Genomic DNA, 23237 nt, shown 5'->3' with positions numbered 1-23237 from the left:
GTTTCCCTGAATCTCGGTGGCCCAAAGTCAAGCCTTTGATGCCCCCATAAGAGTGAACAGAATATTAAAAAGTAGACAAAGTATTAAAAGCTATAGGTCCACTGAAGTGGGGCGAGGCTCCTGGACTGGATGGCTACTTGGCCGAATTCTACAAGGCCTTAAAGATAAAAGCCAACTTTGGAACAAAGAGCCCCTTAAACTTCTTTTTACAAAGCCATTTGATTACCCATTTTGTGCACATTAGTCCTGAAGCTAGGCAAGGATTCCCAGGAGTGCTTCTTCTATCACCCGATCTGTCTCCTCAACGTAAATGTAAAAATAATTTAGAGGCAAGACATACTGCACTCAGACCAAGCAGAATCGTCTAAGTCAAGGCAGCAGCAATACCAAGATGATTATGCATATTATTGACCCAGTGAAGTGGGAGTCTAGGAAACATTCAGCTGGATGGATTGGCAGTTTCTGGAGCAGTTGCTGACAGTGATTGGGCCATGAGGTAATTTTATGGCGGGAATACTAGCGAGCTGTAGGCCCTGAAGAGTTAGGGTAAAGGTGAATGTGATTGCCTTGGACTATATACATATTACTAAGGGGTCAAGACGGGGATGTCCACTAGTCTTACTTCTGTATGCGATCTACAGTGTGTGTGTGTGTGTGTGTGTGTGTGTGTGTGTGTGTGTGTGTGTGTGTGTGTGTGTGTGTGTGTGTGTGTGTGTGTGTGTGTGTGTGTGTGTGTGTGTGTGTGTGTGTGTGTGTGTGTGTGTGTGTGTGTGTGTGTGTGTGTGTGTGTGTGGGTGTGGGTGTGGGTGTGGGTGTGGGTGTGTGGGTGTGTGGGTGGGTGGGTGGGTGGGTGGGTGGGTGGGTGGGATGTTCCAGCTATTGGTTCTTCAGAGACCTATCTAGTAGTTTGTTTGGTCCTGATCATTAATGAAGCTAGTCAGCCTAACTAATCCCAGCTAGTAGGACAGGTACAGAAGTGGCACATTGTTTGGTCTCATAATAGCTCTCAAAATGATTTTGTTGCCAGTCACCCCTGAAACAAGCAACAGAGGCTTGACCTGAGTCAAGAGCCATGTTTTTTCAAGCAGCGCATGTTAAATGTTTAGTGGAGTGGTTACCGGTAAATCTGAGAAGCAGTGGTGCTTCATGGGCTACGCAATGGCAGGTAGACGCTGTGGTCAGTACCATGACTTATGAAGGTACAGAGGCCCACATGGATTTACTACTCCCCAATGACCAGGACTGTAATGTCTGTCTGTTTTTTAGTGAGAGTTTCTTTATCACCTTCCTTTTCTCATTTTCACCAGTTGAAATTAACCTTGATTTCGCCCCTTCTCAGGTAGTAATGGGTTTTGAAGACTGGCAGAGGAAGAGTTTTATACAAAGGTTGGGAGTGTCTTGAAAAATTAAACTTTCAAACTCTTTGACGAGGTTAAAAGGATTTTCGCTTGTCTTAAGTTGAATGATCTTGTTAAACTTTGGTATCCCACTGTGTCCTACCACCATCAGTGTGGAGGCAGGCTGCCCGAACTGTGGAATGGATACAATCCAAGGGATAAAGGCTTGATGTGAAATCTCTGGAAGCAGACAACAAAAGAGTCACACAAAAATTTGGATTCCAGAGATGTTAGGTAAAGGACCTCCTCATGGAGCTGATAGACGAGCCGTGGAAAGTATGCTGATTAGAGCTGTGAAGACAGTAAGGAATGCATTTGGTAGAGACGCCCAATATAAAGTACTTTATTACTAGTGCTACGCTCCAGTTAGGCTCAGGAAATGGTGTTTGGGCTCCCCTTATATACTTAGTGTAAAGCAATGAGGCAATCCCTCTAACCCTTTTGACCAGGGCAATAAACAAGATTACTATATGGTCAATGCAAGGGGGAAGTAATCCTAGACTTCCACTGTAAGCTGTCAGTTTGACAATTACGTATATCCATTCTTTATTGTATTAATTGTACTTTATTCCTTTTTACTTCCTTTAACGAATTTTAACAGCATATATTGCACATTTTCAATATCTATGATAGTAGGTGCTCCTATGTTGAAACACAGTGAAAGTGAATATTGTGAAGGAGAGTGATAGTGTTGTATACAATATGTACAGAATTTGGTTAAGAATAATATGGACTTCAAACGGCTCCGTCAATCCAGGAAGCCCTGAAGTCACAAAGTATTTTTACAGTTACAATCCATATTCAATTTTTTGTCGACGTTTCGACCCCATTTATAAGACCTAAATCAATGTAGAGTCATCATCAGGATTGGGGATATTTTGTGTTCGGTAGCACCTAGTAGAAATTCCAGTAATTAATTATGGTCGTCTGCATGCTCAATTATTATTACTGATGTAGCGAAGCCTGGGCTATTTCTGTAAATCCAAAGTATGGCATCCTTCTTTTGTTCATGTCAAAGGGCCAGCTGTGCAATAATGGTGGCTGGGGAGGCTCACGGTATTGGTTTATTTAGCCATTCCTTTTTAAACCGCGACGTCGGATGGACGCGCGGCTTGAAGTGAAAATTCCCGGCTACACAAGTGGATATTGTTAAAGCTAAATAAACAAATACCGTGAGCCTCCCCAGCCACCATTATTAGTGGTCCACCTGCCAGATTTAGGTGTTGGCAGTCCCATACGAGATAGAGCGCCCGAGTCCTGACATCTCCTCCAGGAATCTCCACCGCGTCAACAGCACCATTGTAAATAGTGGCGGGACTCCAGCCACCCTTATCGCTAAGCAGATTTGGATGTGCCTTCCCGCCAAGCAAAGTGAGGCGGTGCTACCTCCATACCTGAGTTGGCAGATTGGAATGGAAATGAGGGGAAAAAACCTACCTTTTTCTCCTGAGTCCATTTTTGTCTTTGACTGGACACAACCTTTGTTTGCTGCTGCCACTGGACCACGAAGAAAACACGACCCCGCCACCGAGCCAACCCTCTTATCCCCAAGCGATCCGCAGTGCCAGTGTACGTTTTGTGGTCACTGCACATGAGCTCGGGACCACTGCAGTCATGTACATGACACTTTTTTTTTTTTTTTTTTAAATTACTGTGATATGTATGTTTCAGGAACTCCATTGTGGCAGACATGGATGGAGACACTTCTGAAAGACACATACACAAATGTCATTTATTGCCAAATGATGCTGGCACCACATTGATGTTAGTCACATTTGTCAACTATGTCCATGTGTGCACATTGCAAGGGGGATCTGTACCTGTGATGTTGTGCTTCCAGATCTGCATGCGAGTCAATACGTGTATGTGTGGGTGTAATTAGATTGGCTTTTTGAGGTGGAGGGAGCTGGAGTGGATGACGTGGTTATCTCAGTATGGTTGCACTTGCTTATGGGTCTGATGTTGTGTGTCGTGTTGCTGTGTACAATTCAGATAAGTGTTGGTGTATGGTGGTCGTTGTGATGTGTGTAGTTGTGCTTTTGTGTGAGTGTGTTTGTGTAGATAAGTGTGTAGTTGGATTGTGGTTGTGTGTGTAGTGTCAATTGTGTGTAAATGCTGTGTAATGGATGTATAGCAATGTGTGTTTTCGGCATGTACGTGTTTTGTTGTGGTGGGATGGCAATGGATTGTAGTGTGTATGTGGTGTGTTGTGTTGTGCAGGGGGGCACATATGGCTAAGTACTGTGTATGTGTGACATCTAAATTTGGTCGGTGGGAACCCACCAGCCTGACGGCTAGGGAGAGCACTCCATCATAGTGGTCGGCGGTTCACCACAACACATCTCAATACAGTGGTTGAAACACCATCTACCTGGCTGAGTACTCTGGGCCGGGGCTGTGGCATGTTGCTGTAATACCGCCAAGATATAATATAGGGCCTTAGTGCTTTGATGTGCACCCTTAGTTTCGCAGGAAACCACTGGGATTCTTCAAGCCTACCTGCCAACAACTTAATTGGTGACTTGGAGATATTTTCTTTTAGTTTGTGTCACCTTGCTTTGTTCGGGTAACATCAGCCCTTTGTTGTCTCTCAAAGTGAGATCTCCATGACTGGAAGGTGCACCAGTCACAATGTCTCACTTTTGAGAAGTGCTGATTTACAGGAGGGCAGTGCCCTTCACCTGCAGAGCTCAGTCCGTAGAGGCTGAGTGATCACATCTGCCATGTTTTCTCCCTTTGCCAAGTGCTGAATACCCATTATTTTCAGCTCAAATGTGAGGCCTAGACAGAAATGTCCAAAGACTCAGCTCTGTGGACCAGAGCTGTCACAAAACTCTGAAATGTTCTCAGTTGATGTTCAAGCCCTTCTATTTGTGATTCATTCCTTCCAACGTTGACCTTAGAGTTTCTCAAGGCCCTTTTTGATCAAAGAGACCTTCTTATCCATACTTACGATGGTATCCTTCATTTCCTTCAAGAAAGGATGGAGTAGTAAATTGCCACAAGTGAAGGTAGCAGCACTTGAGTTCTCTTCTTTCTTTTGTAGGGGACCACATTTTCTGCTGGTTATAAAAGCATCTTGAGCTGTTGGTGGAGTACTCCTCCAAGATCTGAAGTCACTCAGACTCCTCTGCATAGATCTGCAGTATAATGTGCACTGATGCCTGGCTGGCCGCCACACAGCATAGCAGTATCTAAGAGCCCACTTGGCCCCATCTGTCTCTACTAGGCCTTCCCCATGCTTGTGGGTTCCCGCTTCTTGCCACACTGGAGTGCGATGTGGGACCCCTGCCTCAAAAACCAGTTCCACAGGGATCAGCTGTTTGGTGCTGCAGTCCACTTACCTAGGCCTCTATTGCAGTTTGACTTTGGGCCAGCACTCTCATGGCCTGGTTTTATTGACGTTTCCGCATCTTTTTGATCCTTCATTGGACTGTGCCACCACTGTGATTATTTTTGCCAGTGGAGGGTGAGAATTTGCTGTTATGGTTTTCAATCATGACCTTCCAGGCTCCAGGACTGTCCCATTCCAAACCCCACAAAATTTGAAGTTTCATGACCCTGCTTTCATCAGACACTCTCCCTTGTAGTCAACATCTCTGGCCTGGAAAGTGGAAGCCTCATTGAAACATCTGTCACACGTCCAACTATGTGCTTAGCTGGCCATGCTCCCAATAAAAATCAATTAAAGTCTTAGTGAGGCTCTAGAGGACTTTTCTAATAATAGAATTTATGAACCAGGCCATGGCTATTTTACAAGGTCATGCTGTTACTGTAGCAGAGGACTGCAGATGTGTGGTATAATTGACATTGGTGGATTCAAAGCCATAATTTGAGCCCGACCCTCTGCATGTAAAGAGCCACCAGTGGACGACCACCCTAACAGCACCAGAGGGTTCTCGTCTGAGGAGTAGATGCGAACTCAGAGGTGGTCCCTAATGTGGTTGAAACTCAGGAACCTTCTTGGAGATGAAAAGCTCAAGTTCAACCACCTACCTCTTGCAGATAGAGCAAATGCAACCACATCACTAAAGCCAGTGGAGAAGTCCACTTAGTCATAGCTGTTGTAAGCTTTCCAGTTGTATTTCATTTTAGCCTGTTTTAGCGGAAGCCATCTCAGATTTAATTCTTTTTTTTTTTTTTTGTAAAAGCACCAGCTGCACTCTTAGTGCAAATGTATTAATTCTAATGTCAGAAGCGACAGCAGTTTTTCCTAGTCCAGATTTTCTAAACTTAATTAAGTGCTGTAATAGCTATCTCTGCACTGATTATTCTTTTAGCCTCCTTTCTGGCTGTATCTTCTGACCTCAGCAATAGGATGGTTTCAATCGAGTCTACATGGTAAACTCAAATTATTTATGTTCTTCTCACTGTCCGTAATGGATGACCTTGCTATTTGAGTCATGGTGGCCTCGCCTATACTTTGCCTCTCTCTACACCCACTGCGCCATAAAGCTCCTCCTAAACTATTGCTAAGACCTTTCTGATTCTCTTTACCTCTTTCATTCTGATGAATTCTGCACAATATTTCCCAGGCTCAGGCTCTGCTAAAGGACCTACCCAACCTTTAGCAATTAGCCCACCTTCATCTCCAGCTACTTTATTTCCCTAACTCCCCCCTCTTACTCTCTACTCTTGTATACACTGAAAAAACATGGACTGTGCTTGACTACATGAGCAACCTTATGAGCTAACTATGCAGCATTTGCTCTTGCACCACGTCTAAGGTCAGTTAAATATGGCTTGTGCTTACCAAAACATTTGTCACCTAACCCCTAAATATACATCCTCCTCCTTTGTATACATCACAACTAGCCTTTACTCCCATCTCATAGAATGGAACCAACAGGGACTTTCCTTAATGAGCCAACAGGAACTTTTCTTAATGAATTCCACATGGCCCTCGAGTCCCATGTACTTCCTCTTTGGTTGATCAATCACTTCATCATCAACACATTAACAGTTTTTGCAAACTTCAATGTGGACAGCTGCTGCAGACCACAAAGATATATGTCCTGCCAACCTACTGTACCATGAAGCCTTGTTGCTTTATCCACTGGTCTAGATCGAGAGCTCACCTAACCGTTGACACTTCCCCCTCAGTTATCCGTATGATCATTACTGTCTTCCACTATCCATATGTTGGTGACCAGTGGTCTGTCCCCAATCCTGCCAGCTTCTCTATCCCGGTCTCTCTAGCCCTCTGCCCTTGGATCACCCACACCATCAAACTTTGTTCCACTCATCTCAATAAACAGAGAAATACATGCACTCCAAAAACCCAACAGCGTACATTCTAGCAATGGTCCTGACACAGCCCTTCTACATCAAAGGCACTTCTATCTTCTTTTTGACCTCGTGCTACACAGCTGTGGTTATTTCCCTAAGATTCGATCCTGTGGTCTCTCCCTTTCTCTGTGTACTCGTCTCCCCTTCTTTCTGATGTACTATTGCCTTATCAAGGAACCTGCAAACTTTGGGATCATTTAGAAAATGTGTTGAATTTGTCCTCAGTAAACCAAACTGACACATCTACCCTGTTCTACCTCCTCACTATCAGCAACACACTGTCTGCAACTCATTCCATACATCCTGGAGCCTGTTTAACTCTCTGTCACTGAGCAGACAGGAATATTGCAACAGGCTGCTTTCTTGTGTTCTTCCTTATTACTCCCCCCCCCCCCCTTTGAGAAAGTTATTAACTTTGTCATTCTGTATTGAACCACTCATAAGCTACCTTTCTGCTCCTTTTCAGCAGGAAAATCAATATCTGCCCTCTGGTCAAATCAGTCTCTCTCTATAAATGTGTGATTAAATAACCAGAAGTAACACAGAAAGGAGAGTTTAGGTAGCTAAACTGTAAAGGGCCTGTTTAAGGTTATGGGCCTCTACCTCAGAATTGTATTGCCCCTTGTCATCATAGGCCCACTTGTCATGTTTAATGTAGTAGCAAGTTATTGGGTGCCCCTCTAAAGCCAGGGACACAATTAACTAATGCCTGCAGTAGGAGCTAATGCGGACTGTGGAAGATGAGGTTGATGTGCTCAGTGCCAGTGAAGATTTGAAGACAGATAGAATTGTATTATGGCTTCCACTTTGCACTAGAGTCCGGAAGTCTGCCACTGATAATAGATTGTGGAAATGCAAAGTCTAAAAAGCTGAACTTGACAACCTTCTCTAAACCTTCAATATGATGCTTTACTTTCATGCCACAGTCTAGACGTAATCTTAGACATTTGCCTATTTTCTTATTTTTAAAGGATGATGACAAATTGTCACTTCTGTGGAACGCTGCTTATAAACTCCATTTGAATTAAGCTACACAACTTACTGCTTTATTTCTGTTGAGGTTAGATTCCATATGCGTATAAACTCCTGTGTTTTGTGATACAGCAAAGAAAGCTCCTCACGAGGGGATTGTTGATTAATCCAAGAAAGCAGCTCCAACAGTATTCTTGATATGCACTGCTACTTCTTTTCTATAGGCTTTTGTACACTGCTGCATACATTCTCCTGCAGACTGCCTCGAATCTTGTGACAGTAGAAGTGTGCCCTTGGTGTCAGAGGCAGAACCAGCCTTACAAAGAGTAAAATGACTGATTGGTGAGCACATCAATAAATCCGTATAGAATGAGTGCCAAAATAGTCTGCCCTCTTATATATTTTTGTCGAATTCACTTTTTTTTTTAAATGTCTTTTTTTATTGGCATTTGCAGTACAACAGTAACAGAATAACACCCTCCCCCGCCAATGAATAGCCACCCTTGATTTGCCAGTAATGGGGCCACTGCTGTCTGTTTGCGGTTAGCGGGCTGCAAAGGTTTAACATAACCCAAGAGACATGTCTGAGGGTTGTAGGGAACAGGTTCATCAATAACGTTAGTGAGTATCTGCGTAGCAGTGGTCCAGTGTCTATAGATTTTTGGGCACCCCCATGCAAGGTGCAGGAAGTCCGCTCCCAGTGCACCACACCTGTTACAGTAACCATCCTGCCGAAGCCCATACGTAGCCAGCTGTGCAGGCGCGTAGGATATGTGCTGCAAGAACTTGAAATGAAAAATGTGCAAATTCCCATTGACTGTGAGCCTACCTGTCAGAGCACAGAAGAAAGACCATTCCGATAGTCAGCGGGGGTCAAGCATGGCATTCTACTTGTCTAAGAGGGTAGTGGTGGAACGGCACATCAACGTCTGCACCGTATTATATAAACTAGTGATGAGACCCAAACGGGAATCCCTGGTTAGCCCTACCTGGAGACCACCAGAGGCAGGGGCAACATTGGGTAGTACTCCTTCACATGCCGCCAGCAGCCACAAATATGTAAAGTGCATGTGGTGAGAGTTGCGACTTCGCTGCGGCAGGTCCAAGAAGAGAATAAAGCTTTCCTCTGGGAGTAAGTCCCCTAGTGTTCACAGCAACGTGGAGAAGTGTGGCTCAATGGTTAGAGCGGCAGACCCTGATGCAGAAATCTGGCCCGGGACCAGGGTTCAATTCCCGCCTCGGCGGGTCTTGGGCTCAATTTCCTCGGACCTGATAATTCTCGCATCGGTGCCTAATCTAATTCATGGGTCCCACTCTGTAACTCTGGGCAGTAGCTTGCTTAATCTCCACAACGGCCCCAACAGCGCTGTGATGCCTGGCTTCACCTTGGAGGTTGCCCAGGAGTGGGCACCTCACAGGGAAAAGCTAGGAGGGGTTCCACAGCTGTATGCGTACAGCGCCTTGAGACCCTAACGGGTGAGTAGTGCGCTATACAAGTACGAAGTTTACAGTTTAATGCCTGCATCACGAACCAGAGTTAAAGCCTTCAGTTCTTGCGTGACAGAGAGGTTGGTTGGGGTGCTGTGTGAATGGCAGCACCAGAGCATACAGGGGGAGTCTACCAGTTCGAGCTTCTATGGCCTGCCACACCTATGAGGTACAATTGATAGTGCTAATACTGCCATGTGTCGCGTTCAAGCAATCATATAGCCATAGGGAGGACAGTGGTATAGGTTCCGCCGCGTCCTGTTCTATGGCAAGATGTCGTGTGTACCTCTCTTGGTGTGCCCAATTATAAGCATGCTGTGCCTGTACACATGGATAATAGAGGTAGAAATCAGGAACATTAAACCCGCCCAATTCAAATGGGAGCGTGATTTGCGTCCATGCAGTCCGTGCTGTCAGTAGAGACTGCAATGTCTTTAAAAAAAAAAAAAAAAAAAAGTAAAAATTTGAGTCGGGGAGGGGGACCCGGGTAGTCAAACACAGGTAGAGAAATTGAGACAGAATTACCATTTCATCATCGCTATGCGTTTAGCAAAGGACAAAGGGAGGCAGGACCACTGTACTCGGTCCTCCAGTTTAGTAACCACTCTACCATAGTTGCAGCAGATTACCAGTTCATGGTCCCTATGCACCCAAATACCGAGATACCTTACTGGACCTGTGCACCATTGCAACAGGAATTCCGTACGGACCACTTCAGTGCTATCCGTAAGGGGGGGGGCGGCATGTAAAACTTTTCCCAATTAATACTCAGGCCACATAGCCATTCGAACCACACGTAATATTCCCTAGTAAGAGTCCCCAGATGAGTCTGTGGTTCTCACATACAGTACCATGTCGTCGGCGTATTGGGATTTAGCCAGTGGGCACAAGCAGAACTGGAGGGACGCCTCTGCGTGCCGCTGTCGAGTGAGACAGACCATAAGCTCCAGAGCAAGCGCGAACAACAGTGGCGGCAGGAAGCCCCCTGCTGGGTGCCCTTGTTCACTGGAAATTGGTCCAAGGCCCCACCACTAACCCGTATCCAGACAGCCGGGTCTGTATACAACAATTGGAGCCAGATGATGAATCTGGCAGGGATGCCCATCCGTAACAGAAAGGCAAACGTATAATCAAATGCCTTAGCGGCATCTAGAAGGACCGCCATGGCTTTCAAAGAGGGATTATGTGTGGTGCAATGGGAGGAGATAAACCCCGCTTGGTCCAGGAGGACCAATTTGGGCAGGAGCAGCAAGAGACGCCCATCTATTAACTTGCCCAAGATTTTAGTATCTGTGTTAAAAAGAGATAATGGGCGATATGTGTCACAGTGCTCAGGTGGCTTGTCAGCAGCGAGACAGTAAGTGCTTTCCTTAGGGAGGGCAGAGGAGGCTACTCTGTGTATGCTTCTTCAAGCATACTTAGGAGATGTAGAGCCAGGATATCTTCATATTCTTTATAGAATTCCCCAAGTATACAATCCAAACCTGGAGCCTTGCCCTTGGGGAGCCCTCGTATAGCATCCTCCACTCCTTCTGTAGTAAACATCTGGCTAAGATACTCCCTTTGACCCTGCGATAGCAACTCTAACGCAATATCTCCCAAATACCTGGCTATGTCCAGAGCTGTGGTGGACTCCCTGTGCCCATAAAGTTTAGTGTAGTAGGAAGCAAACTGTTTAAGACTGGAGCAAGTATCACAGCTCTGCTTCCCCCACCCGGATAACTATACGCACTATGCGGGACAAAGCCCTAGGGGTCATAAGTTTGGTGGCCAGGGCACGTCAAGGCCTATGCCCCCCCATCCACACTCCGCATACACACATGCCAAAGGTCACCTGGCCAGATGCTGCACCTCATGCTCTGCAGTTTCATCATACGCTGACACTTGTTACCTTATTTTTGCAAGTAGAATAGGTGAGGGATCAGAGGTGTAGTCCCTCTCTAGACCCCGCAGAGAGTCCTCAGTGGTTCATAAGCAGGACCTAATAGCCTTCATTATGTCTGAGAAGACCTGGAGTCCCAGTCCAGACAATAATGTTCTCCCCATGTTCCACATACTGTGAAATTTGTTTGGGCAAGTTATTGCGCTATAAACCAACCTCTTTGCCTCCATGCAGTGCATCCTACCAGTGAGCGATTGATTCAGTGGTGGGTGGACGGGGAAGGCGTTTATACTACCCCACCCTTTGGCAATATCCTGCCTCATCAGGGCAAAATTTAGCATGCAAAAATGAAGCTGTTTCCTGAGGAGAGCCATGTCATTGGGAAATCCCAATATAAAGACGTGCGGGGTGTAGGGGACCCTTGCCCCCAGAATGGCGGTCAGCTTTCAAGTTACTGTCTTCCAATATGATTATATAAGGGGGCAGGCACAAATCATGTGGAGGAAGGAATCCTCCCCCTGCCTGCATTGCAAACTGTTCGGAGTCTGCACACTACCTGGCTTAAATAGCCTTTATCTATGATAGTAGATCATGTGTAAAATATTCAGTTGTATAAGCCACAGACTCATTTTTAGCGCCATCTTCTTTTGGTGCATTAGCCCAGTCCATGTCCTCAGTTGAGCCCGGGACAGACTCCCATTTGTTTCTGAGGGGGAGGGGGGGAGCAGAGATTATCGTGCCTGTTTATGAGTATGTGGTTCGAGTATGTAATGACCTTACATGGCATCCTTTCCGAAAGTATCCTTTTTTTCTACGGGGCTACAGTTTTCTAGCTCTCTCCATGCCACACAGTCAATGTTTTGGGTGTGATGGACCTGTAAGTTTAAAAAAAGAAAAAAAAAAAAAAAAAGAGAATCTTATAATTCATACTCCCCATGTAGGTCATCACAGGATTTCATACCCTCCCTCCCTGTTAGGTCTCCGCAGGTCGATATTCTTATGAGATCTCAGGGTTTCATCCTGGTCAACTTTTGCAGCTCTCACAATTGACTACCCACCCACTAGGGAGTCTCTTGAGATAGCTTACCTGTGCAACCCACATATGTCGTCACCTTGTCTCATGTCTCGAGAGAGTCTTTTGTGGTTCTCAGCAGGGGGGACCTGAAGGGTACTCTGTAAGTATAATGTATGTGGTATTTCCCTTCTACCAAATCTCTCTCCAACCGTGTTGCTGGGTAGTCTCTAGGTGTATGGCACTATTTGTTAACTGCCTCTAGCTGAGGGGCCCAGTAGTAATCTCAGAAGTCTGATAGCGCATTGCTACTATTATATATCAACCTGTATAAGGTAATGAGCACAGCCCGGTGGGGGAGAGGAGTGGGGGCTACTGCTGTCCCAGAGAGGGGAGTGCACTGTCACCTCCACTCTGTTGAAGGTCTCAGGCACTGGCCATGGAGAATTTCAGAGCACATACAAAAATTTGGGCAATGTGATCATCTTTAAAGGGGCAGCTCTGCTCATGATCGAAAGAAGCAAACATTTCTAACAGTGAATGTCTTCTCAGAAAATCCAGTGGACCACCTCCACGTCCCGCTCCAGAAACTGAATAGTACATCTCGTCATTTTGATCCACAGGTATTAGAAACCCTCTGTCACAACCACTACTTCCAGGGGTATCACTGTTGTAGGGGGCCAACTGCCTATTTTGTACACAATTAATTTGTAACAATTTTGTAGCCTGCATAACGTTTGAAGGCGTGGAACACTGACAGAATCTCTGGCAAGGAGGTTACCTGCTCTGGCAGGTACAGTAGTATATCATCGGCGTAGAGACACTTTTTCTCTGGTTTACCCGTTACTTCTGGAAAGCCCACTATGTCTGCCCTGAGTCTCAGGCAGCTCGCCAGCAGTTCCGTACATAGTGCGAACAGCAGCTGCGACACAGGGCAACCATGCAGCACACTCCGCCCAATCTCTGGAATTCCCACGAGTTGCAGGTTATTTCACCGAGATCTGCTCTCCCCACCGTTAGCATGTTTTTTTAGTTGGAGGGCTATCTCCTGGAGTTTAACAAAGTCTGCTTTCAAAGCTCTAACTTCGTCTTCTGTGGAGCAGACCCTGGTCTTGACTGCTGTCATGTGCTCTGTCACTTTCTGCAAATCATGGCAGATGAGAGACACCTCAGTGCCCATCCAGACTATCTTACCCTCCACAGCCTCTCTGGATTCACATATATCTTGATGTATAGCAGACATGGACAACGCCTCACTCTGCTCGGGTGGCTCCCTCTCTGGGCCTCAAGATAAGGATGTCCTCTAAACTGGGTGAAGGAAAGGGGCCTGGGGCTCATCTGTATGGTTTCTCAAGGGTATCGCCATTCCCGCCTCACACCCCACGGCAAGGAAGGGGGCATTAGCAGCTGCAGATGTGTTCAGTTTCCGGGTCTACGCTCTGCCACTCTCAAGGCCTCCCAACTCACAGGTTGAAGCACAGGAGGGTGAGGTGAGGGTGATTCCTCACCTACATCTTCATCCCTCATACCATATCACTTCCCCAAGGGTGGAGGCTACCTTCCGGGGCCAGGGTACTTCTGGTACACCTTACCGATCATGCCCTGTCCACAAGGTGGGCTCACCAAATCATCGCTCATGTGGCTGCAGCTCCGTCCACCCCTATTGTCTGTCTGTTGCTTCCTCTGTTCACTATTTAAGCCCCTCCCTCTGCATGTCCACCCGGCCCGCCTTACTCTCCTCAGAGGGAGTGGCCTGAGCTTCCAAAGTCTCAGCAAGGGTGATATGCTGTTTCCACAGTCGCTGCCCCCAATCCCGCTGACCTCTCTTGCCATCTTGTGGCCCTTGGCAAAGTCAGGTTGTATGGCGGCCTTCTGCCGGGTGCAAGGTTTCTTGCCACAACAGATAGGCCGCCACGATAGTCTGCTGACTCCAGCAGGCACCCGGAGTAGCCAGTGGTATCCAGTGGGGTGCCGTACTGTAGATTATGCGGATAAAAGCAGGGATTTAGCAGAAGCTTTACAACGGCTCAAACAACATATTTGGTAGAAGACTACACCCTGTCCCCCCATGTTATATGAATTTTTAAAGCACACTATCACCCCCAAGGACATATTGGCTTTGCCAATGCTTGCTATAAATCACTGTAATCCATAGTATTTCTTTAGCTATGCCAGTTCCAAATATATGCCCAAAACCAAGATATTGGCCTTTTTTGCCCTCACCCTTGATTTTCTTTCAGCACACTTCTCAAAGGTTGTATAATTCAGTCTAAAATGGGTAGACATAAGTCATGTCTCTGTGCGACATGTATGTCATACCTGTTTTAATTCATACCAGTCCTGTTCTGGTAGTTTTTTTTTTTTTTTACATCTATGTTCCAAGATATTGGTAGATCGTTGCAGATAATACTCCTACCCCCGTTTGGTGCCACCAGTCATTTATCAGCTTCGTCTCAGTTAGAACTAGATTCCAAGGTTGTCATCTTCGAGAAACAGTGAGGTGGTGCATGGTACAGGTGCTTAGCCTTTGAGCTTCAAAGGGCATGTTACAATCTTGAGTTTCGTGGCAGGCATGTGAATGCATGATAGTCGGTTTTTAAAAATATTGGCAAGGTCTCGAATCACTTGCAGTATGATTTATAATCATTTGTCATATTTTGTCTTAGGGACTGCATTCCATTGGTGCATTCGTAGGTCCTATTTCACTGCTAGTCCTGAAATCCCTGCGTGTACCATAGAATTGGAATCACTGTTTCAGTGCATGCAGTTTATGTGCCGCCTTTGTGATTTCCTTTTCAAGATCTCTTCTTCAATAAGATATGGATAAAATTTCACTTAGTCACCTCGTTCAAAATATCCTAGAGGTTACAAATTGTTTTACATTGCCAAACTGTGGTTCCGCATGTTTTGCTCAGGGGAAGGCTTCCTTCTTGAGGTGTGGTTGCGATATATCTTGTTTGGACTTTGCAGTATTTCCTGTACAAATATGCAGTACAGAAGTGCAGGCATTTTAGGGGTTATGGGCTATCTATCTATCTATTGCCGTTAGCTGCTGGGACCTCTTGCAACTTCCTCCCAACCCAACCTCCCTTTTTGTGTCAGGGAGGTTAATGCTTTTCCTTTCACTGAGCTGCTATTGAGAGTTTTGCGGAACCTCCATTTCACTCTTACTCTACCCAAGTACTGGTTCATTGGCCCATTAAATACAGAAAGTAAAAAATGAGCAAACATGCAAATTGTTATGTCAGACTGAAGCACAGTGTTGGGCGCAATGACAGACTGCGGACAAACAATATGTTAACAACAGAAGCCAGTTATGACTGCCCAGGGGATAGTAATGGTGATATAAAGTCTTCAGTTCCCCACCCAGAGGCCAACTGGACCACTCACCAGACAACTGGGCCACTCAAAGCACGTTGCCACTGTAATACATTGCAAAAGGAGCTTGAAAGCAGTTATGTTTTATATTTGATGTGCAAGAAACCATTAAAATGCAATTTGTAATCTACGTTGAAAAGAACCCGGCATCTGAGCAGCATTCCAATGGAGGGTGGCTAGAAGTATCGAACTCTCAATTTTAATCACAAGTTGGCTATTTGTAATTAAAATAGTGGTACTCCAAAGTGTTTGTTTGCACTTGCAAATATCTCCTTTGTATGGATCACAGCTTTCTTTAACAGGTCGGAAACTTTGAGAATGAAAATTGGTCTGGGCGCATAAACATCCAATGACTGGACCAATTTAAAAATGAGGTTTAGCAGTTTTGGATTAATATAGATGTTTTGCTGTTGCTCAGGCAGATGTAAACTCCATTGTCAGAATGGAGATGCTGTGGTTTTCAGTCCCTGACAGTGGTACACAATTAACATATCTGAGCATGTGGTGCATGGGTTATGGCTGGAACCAGAGGCACTTACACGGGGAATCCCTCCTCTATAGCCAGAGTGTATGGCTGATCCCTCATAGGCACTAGGGCTTTTCAGCCGGACCCTGCCAGCGCCTGGATTCCCTCACAGGTGACAAGTAGCACTTTACAAACCTATTGATTGAAGGTTACTGCGGTTCGAGTTGTAAAGAGGCTAGGTTTTGGAATTTGGGTGGTCGTACATTGATGCTTATTACACGGCTTGTAGGAGTCATCTATGATGATAGTATTTAGGTATGCAGAAGTTTAGGTGTCCCTAGACTGGTGAAATTCCTAAAGCAGTTTAGTTTAATGCAGTGTTGGATTAAGTCTTGGAGGATGTAGGCCATGTCACGGAACATTAAGCAAATGATGTGGGCTGTGAGGTAAAAGATAACCGTTGGAAGCGCTACATCCTAGTCTTGTAATATCCAAGATAAAGGCTGATCCATTTGTAGAAAATTAACAATAATGACTGTGGATAAAGAGCTGACGTGTGATGCATGCATGGTTTCATAAGCCATTTTCTTTTATCTGTTTTGAGACTGCCCACTGAAAGTTGCTGAACAAAATAAACAGTATAATAGGCCAACCTTATCTGTGGCGCTCTCAATCATCCAGCATTCCACCGATGATGAGTTTCATTTATGATGTGTTAACCCTTCCCTGGTGTAATATGAATTGACACTAGTTCCTTTAGCATCTTCATAGCATCCTAAGGCTAGCTGAACTGAATATGAGATTGACATTTTTTTCCATCTAGTGTTTTCGGTTTCTGCTCCAATGTCTCTGGATGTGTTCATTTGCAGGTGGGACTTGGCATAAAGCCAGGGACAACAGTAGAGTACCTGGCCCCATGGGCCAGTCAGATTGATATGGCTTTGGTGATGACTGTTGAGCCGGGCTTTGGAGGTCAGAAGTTCATGGAAGACATGATGCCAAAGGTACGTTTGAAAATTATGTTTTGGACTTGTGTTCACTCTGACCTATCTCAGTTGCCATCCCTTTTCGCTTATAAACATTGTGGAACGCACAGTGCCGCTGGATTCCATGCAGTCGGTGTCACTATTTCCGTTGCATATTTAAGTGGAATAGGCACCAAGGAAAAAGGGACCTTTATCCTGGACATTATTTTAACTAGCACGAGAATGAACAGTCGGTCTGGGATATGGATAACTCCACTTTCCTGCTCATGATATTGAGAGTGAATTCTGTATACTAGCGATTGAAGGGCTTGATTTTGTGTAGTCATTTAGGATTTCTATGTTTAATCTTTGAGCTTGTGTTCTTTAATTGGTAGGCACAAGACTTCCCACATTTGAAAAGCTGATTTGCATTTGTTACAAAATCCATACAGCAGTTATGGGTTGATATGATTCCAGCTGGGTAATCATTAGCTCTGAAGGCCCACCAGGTAGGCATCCGCATTCTAATCATGTTGAAATGATCCTGTCTCTTTTACACTGTTGGCTAGAACTTAACAGGTATGGAAAACAACAAGCAAATGAAACATCAAAAAAATTAAGAACTCATCTCAGTTTACAGAACTAGAACATAGAGGGGGTGGGGGGCAAGATTCAAAGATGCTTGATGCTGAGATCCAAGATCACCAGTATCACTAAAAATGCAGGCGATAAACAGAGAAGTGAGAAAATAAGATGGCTGCTAGAGAAATGCAGCAGGGCCAGCTGTGCCATGAGAACTGCACTTGGGGACATCTGATAATAGGCTTGGGATAAAATAACTGGGACTGCATACAGGGCTTTGGATAAGGACATTGGCTGCTGCTGGTGGGAACTGCGGGGTACGTAGGCAGGCAAAGGAAACAAAGGTAAGAACGAGCCCTGGAATGACGCAAGTTGTTGCTCCACTGCAAAGCTGTGTATAACAGGGACTGCAAAGAGCAAGGTCCAAGTCCAGAAAGTGGGTAGCTTTGAGGGGAGCATACAGCAGGCAGCCCCATTGTAGGAACAGCCAGTGATAACAAATGAAAGCATCACATGTTAACACTCTGAGATGAATGCCCTGTGATATTTTTTTTATAAATACTGAGTGTAGGAGGCTGGCCTGGCTTGTAGTGGGTACCAGAGGTACTTAAACCTTGTGCCAGGTCCAGTTATCCCTTATTGGTGTAGAAGAGGTGTTTCTAGCAGCTTAGGCTGATAGAAGGTAGCTATGGCAAAGCAGCTTAGGCTGAACTAGGAGACATGTAAAGCTCCTACTATACCACTGGTGTCATATGCACAATATCATAGGAAAACTCAATACACAGAATTACTAAAAATAAAGGTACTTTATTGTTATGACAATATGCCAGAAGTATATCAGTGAGTACCCTCAGTATGAGGATAAGTTATATACACAAGGTATATGTACACAAACCAAAATTAGGTAAGTAATAGCAAGAAAAGTAATGCAAGCAGTGTAGAATTACAGTAGATTGCAATAGGAGCACATAGGTATAGGGGCAACACAAACCATATACTCCAAAAGTGGAATGCGAACCACGAATGGACCCCAGACCTATGTGAGCTTGTAGAGGGTCGCTGGGACTGTAAGAAAACAGTGACGGTTAGAAAAACAGCCCATCCCAAGATACTGAAATGTAGGTGTAAAGTGCACCTACTACCCCCAGAGAGCACAGAAGTTGTGATAGGGGGATTCTGCAGAAAGGACAAACACCAGCAATGCAACAACAGTGGATTTCCGGACCTGAGTACCTGTAAGACAAGGGGACCAAGTCAATAGTCGCAACAGTGTCGAGAGTGGGCAGGAGCCCAGGAAATGCCAGCTGAGGGTGCAAGGAAGCTGCCACCGGATGGAAGAAGGTTGGAGTTCTGTAAGAAAGAAGAGAGCTAGGGACTTCTCCTTTGGAAGACTGATGTCCCATGTCGCGATGAAGCTTGCAAAGGTGTTCCCATGCAGAAAGACCGCAAACAAGCCTTGCTAGCTGCAAGGGTTGCGGTAGAGGTTTTTGGGTGCTGCTGTGGCCCAGGAGGGACCAGGATGTCGCCACTTGGAGGAGGAGACAGAGGGGGCGCCCAGCAACTCAGGGAGCCCTCACAGAAGCAGACAGCACCCGCAGAAGTACCTGAACAGGCACTTGGAAGAAGAGTGAACCGGAGTCCACGCAAAGTCAAAAAAGAGAGTCCCACGATGCCGGAGGACAACTCAGAAGGTTGTGCACTGCAGGAAGGAGTGTCGGGGACCCAGGCTTGGCTGTGCACGAAGGTAATCCTGGAGGAGTGCACAGGAGCCGGAGCAGCTGCAAATCACGCGGTACCCAGCAATGCAGTCTAGCGTGGGGAGGCAAGGACTTACCTCCACCAAACTTGGATTGAAGAGTCACTGGACTGTGGGAGTCACTTGGACAGAGTTGCTGAGTTCCAGGGACCACGCTCGTCGTGCTGAGAGGGGTCCCAGAGGACAAGTGATGCAGTCTTTTGGTGCCTGCGGTTGCAGAGGAAAGATTCCGTCGACCTATGGGAGATTTCTTCAGAGCTCCTGGTGCAGGGAGGAGGCAGGCTACGCCCAGAGCATGCACCACCTGGAAACAGTTGAGAAAGCCGGCAGGATGAAGCGATACAAGGTTGCTAGTAGTCGTCTTGCTACTTTGTTGCAGTTTTGCAGGCGTCCTGAGCAGTCAGCGGTCGATCCTTTGGCAGAAGGTGAAGAGGGAGATGCAGAGGAACTCTGATGAGCTCTTGCATTCGTTATCTGAAGAATTCCCCAAAGCAGAGACCCTAAATAGCCAGAAAAGGAGGTTTGGCTACCTAGGAAGGAGGATTGGCTACCAAGAGAGGTAAGAGCCTATCAGAAGGAGCTTCTGATGTCACCTGCTGGCACTGGCCACTCAGAGCAGTCCAGTGTGCCACAAACACCTCTGTTTCCAAGATGGCAGAGGTCTGGGACACACTGGAGGAGCTCTGGGCACCTCCCCTGGGAGGTGCAGGTCAGGGGAGTGGTCACTCCCCTTTCCTTTGTCCAGTTTCGCGCCAGAGCAGGGCTGGGGGATCCCTGAACAGGTGTAGACTGGCTTATGCAGAGATGGGCACCATCTGTGCCCATCAAAGCATTTCCAGAGGCTGGGGGAGGCTACTCCTCCCCAGCCCTCACACCTATTTCCAAAGGGAGAGGGTGTTGCACCCTCTCTCAGAGGAAGTCCTTTGTTCTGCCTTCCTGGGCCAGGGCTGCCTGGACCCCAGGAGGGCAGAAACCTGTCTGAGGGGTTGGCGGCAGCAGCAGCTGCAGTGGAGACCCCGGAAAGGCAGTTTGGCAGTACGCGGGTTCTGTGCTAGAGACCCGGGGATCATGGAATTGTCCCCCCAATGCCAGAATGGCATTAGGGTGACAATTCCATGATCTTAGACATGTTACATGGCCATGTTCGGAGTTACCATTGTGACGCTGTACATAGGTAGTGACCTAAGTACAGTGCATGCGTGTAATGGTGTCCCCGCACTCACAAAGTCTGGGGAATTTACCCTGAACGATGTGGGGGCACCTTGGCTAGTGCCAAGGTGCCCACACACTAAGTAACTTTACACCCAACCTTCACCAGGTGAAGGTTAGACATATAGGTGACTTCTAAGTTACTTAAGTGCAGTGGTAAATGGCTGTGAAATAACGTGGAGGTTATTTCACGCAGGCTGCAGTGGCAGGCCTGTGTAAGAATTGTCAGAGCTCCCTATGGGTGGCAAAATAAATGCTGCAGCCCATAGGGATCTCCTGGAACCCCAATACCCTGGGTACCTCAGTACCATATACTAGGGAATTATATGGGTGTACCAGTATGCCAATGTGAATTGGTAAATTTAGTCACTAGTCTGTTACTGACAAATTTGGAAAGCAGAGAGAGCATAACCACTGAGGTTCTGGTTAGCAGAGCCTCAGTGAGACAGTTAGGCATCACACAGAGAACACATACACGGCACACACTTATGAGCACTGGGACCCTGCCTGGTAGGGTCCCAGTGACACATAGACTAAAACAACATGTTCGGTGGCATGTGTAGCTGCAGATACACATGCTGTGCATAGTCCGCCGTCTGGTGTTGGGTCGGAGTGTTACAAGTTGTTTTTCTTCGAAGAAGTCTTTTCGAGTCACGAGACAGAGGGACTCCTCCTACTTTGGTTCCATTGCGCATGGGCGTCAACTCCATGTTAGATTGTTTTCTTTCCGCCATCGGGTTCGGACGTGTTCCTTTTCGCTCCGTGTTTCGGGTCGGAAAGTTAGTCAGAATCAACAGAAAATTCGTTGGTATTGTTTCGTTCGGTATCGGTTTAGATTAGAATCGACACCGAATCTTGAAGAGCTCCGGTAGCCCTTCGGGGTAATTTCGATCCCCCGTCGGGGCCTGGTCGGCCCGACCGCGTGCAACATCGAGACTGATGGAACGGACCCCGTTCCGATTCTGTCCTAAATGCCACAGTAAATATCCCTATACAGACCAACATTTGGTCTGTAACTTGTGCCTGTCACCCGAGCACAAAGAAGAAACGTGTGAGGCCTGTCGAGCGTTTCGGTCGAGAAAAACGCTCCGAGACCGAAGAGCCAGAAGGTTGCAGATGGCGTCCACGCCGACAGGACAACAACGGTTCGAGGAAGAGGGAGAAGAAGAAACATTCTCCATCCACGAATCGGATTCCGAAGAATTAGATGTCGAAGAAACCGTGAGTAAGACGTCGAAACAAGCATCACACAGAAAAACAGACAAAGCCCAGGGGACGCCACTGTCGACAGGCCATGGCTCAACCCATAAAGTAGGTGACCGCCCATCGGCACCGAAAAAGGGCGAGCTGGTGCCGAGATCGTCCGACTCAGGTCGAGACACAGGCACGCAGCAATCTCGGGACCGAGAAATTGCCGCAGAAAAGGGTCGACACCGAGACAGCAGCACCGAAGCTGCTCGGCACAGAGATAGCGGCACCGAAGATGGTCGACGCCAAGAAGGTACGACACCGAAAAAGAGGAAAATCTCTTCGGAGCCGAAAACAACAAAAGACACGGTTTCGGTGCCAAAACGCCCAGCAACCGAACCGAAAGCCAGTTCCTACTCAGAGGAACAATCACTGTCCTCCCAACTTCAAAAACACAGATTTGAGGAGGAATTACAAACAACAGCTGTAGATCACACGCAAAAGCGGATCTTTATACAAAGTGGTACAGGGAAGATCAGCACCCTTCCCCCAATCAGAGGAAAAAGGAAACTAGATTTCCAACAACAAGAAAAAACACCACAAGCAAAAGTGGTGAAGAAGGTAACTCCACCACCGGCAACTCATATATCACCGGCACAGACTCCGTCACAATCACCAGCTCATACCACCATGAGCCAAGATGACCAGGACGCATGGGATCTCTATGACGCCCCAGTATCGGACAATAGCCCTGAGTCGTACCCCACTAAGCCCTCACCACCTGAGGACAGTACAGCGTATGCTCAGGTGGTAGCTAGGGCAGCCGAGTTTCATAACGTATCGCTACATTCAGAGCCTATCGAGGATGACTTCCTTTTTAACACCCTGTCCTCCACCCATAGCAATTATCAAAGCCTTCCTATGCTCCCGGGAATGCTAAGGCACGCTAAACAAATCTTTAAGGAGCCAGTTAAAAGCAGAGCAATAACCCAAGGGTGGAGAAGAAATACAAGGCACCACCCACAGACCCTGCTTTTATTACATCACAACTGACACCAGATTCAGTTGTCGTAGGAGCAGCTCGTAAAAGAGCCAACTCGCACACATCAGGCGACGCACCACCTCCAGACAAGGAGAGCCGAAAGTTTGATGCAGCCGGGAAACTGGTTGCAGTACAAGCTGCAAATCAGTGGCGCATCGCCAACTCGCAGGCACTCCTAGCCCGATATGACAGAGCCCATTGGGACGAGATGCAGCATCTCATCGAGCACCTCCCCAAAGAATTCCAAAAACGGGCAAAACAAGTGGTTGAAGAGGGAGAAAACATATCCAACAACCAAAACCGTTCTTCTATGGATGCAGCAGATACAGCTGCAAGAACTATAAATACTGCTGTAACGATAAGGAGGCACGCATGGCTGCGCACATCCGGCTTCAAACCTGAGATACAACAGGCAGTGCTCAATATGCCGTTCAATGAACAACAATTGTTTGGACCAGAAGTGGACACTGCAATTGAAAAATTAAAGAAAGACACTGACACAGCTAAAGCCGTGGGCGCACTCTATTCCCCGCAGGGCAGAGGCACATTTGGCACATTTCGCAAAACTACTTTCAGAGGAGGGTTTCGAGGTCAAGCCACACAAGCCAGCA

General features: G+C 46.6%; 1 protein-coding gene across 3 annotated transcripts in view; it reads left to right on the top strand.

Annotated features, from left to right (window-relative positions):
- The window catches only part of RPE (ribulose-5-phosphate-3-epimerase), a 198833-nt gene that overhangs the window by 79370 nt on the left and 96226 nt on the right, over positions 1 to 23237 (top strand). For 2 of the 3 annotated variants that reach the window (XM_069225665.1, XM_069225666.1), the window contains exon 4: positions 16754 to 16888. The exons of the other annotated variant lie outside the window; for it this stretch is intronic. In XM_069225665.1, the coding sequence (XP_069081766.1) occupies positions 16754 to 16888 (135 nt within the window). The remainder of the gene's footprint in view (positions 1 to 16753; positions 16889 to 23237) is intronic. 3 annotated transcript variants of the gene reach the window in all.

The sequence above is a fragment of the Pleurodeles waltl genome, chromosome 3_1, assembly GCF_031143425.1.
Source record: "Pleurodeles waltl isolate 20211129_DDA chromosome 3_1, aPleWal1.hap1.20221129, whole genome shotgun sequence".
Taxonomy (NCBI): Eukaryota; Metazoa; Chordata; class Amphibia; order Caudata; family Salamandridae; genus Pleurodeles; species Pleurodeles waltl.
The sequence above is the reverse complement of the archived record's forward strand: the minus strand, read 5'-3'. Positions and strand labels throughout refer to the sequence as shown.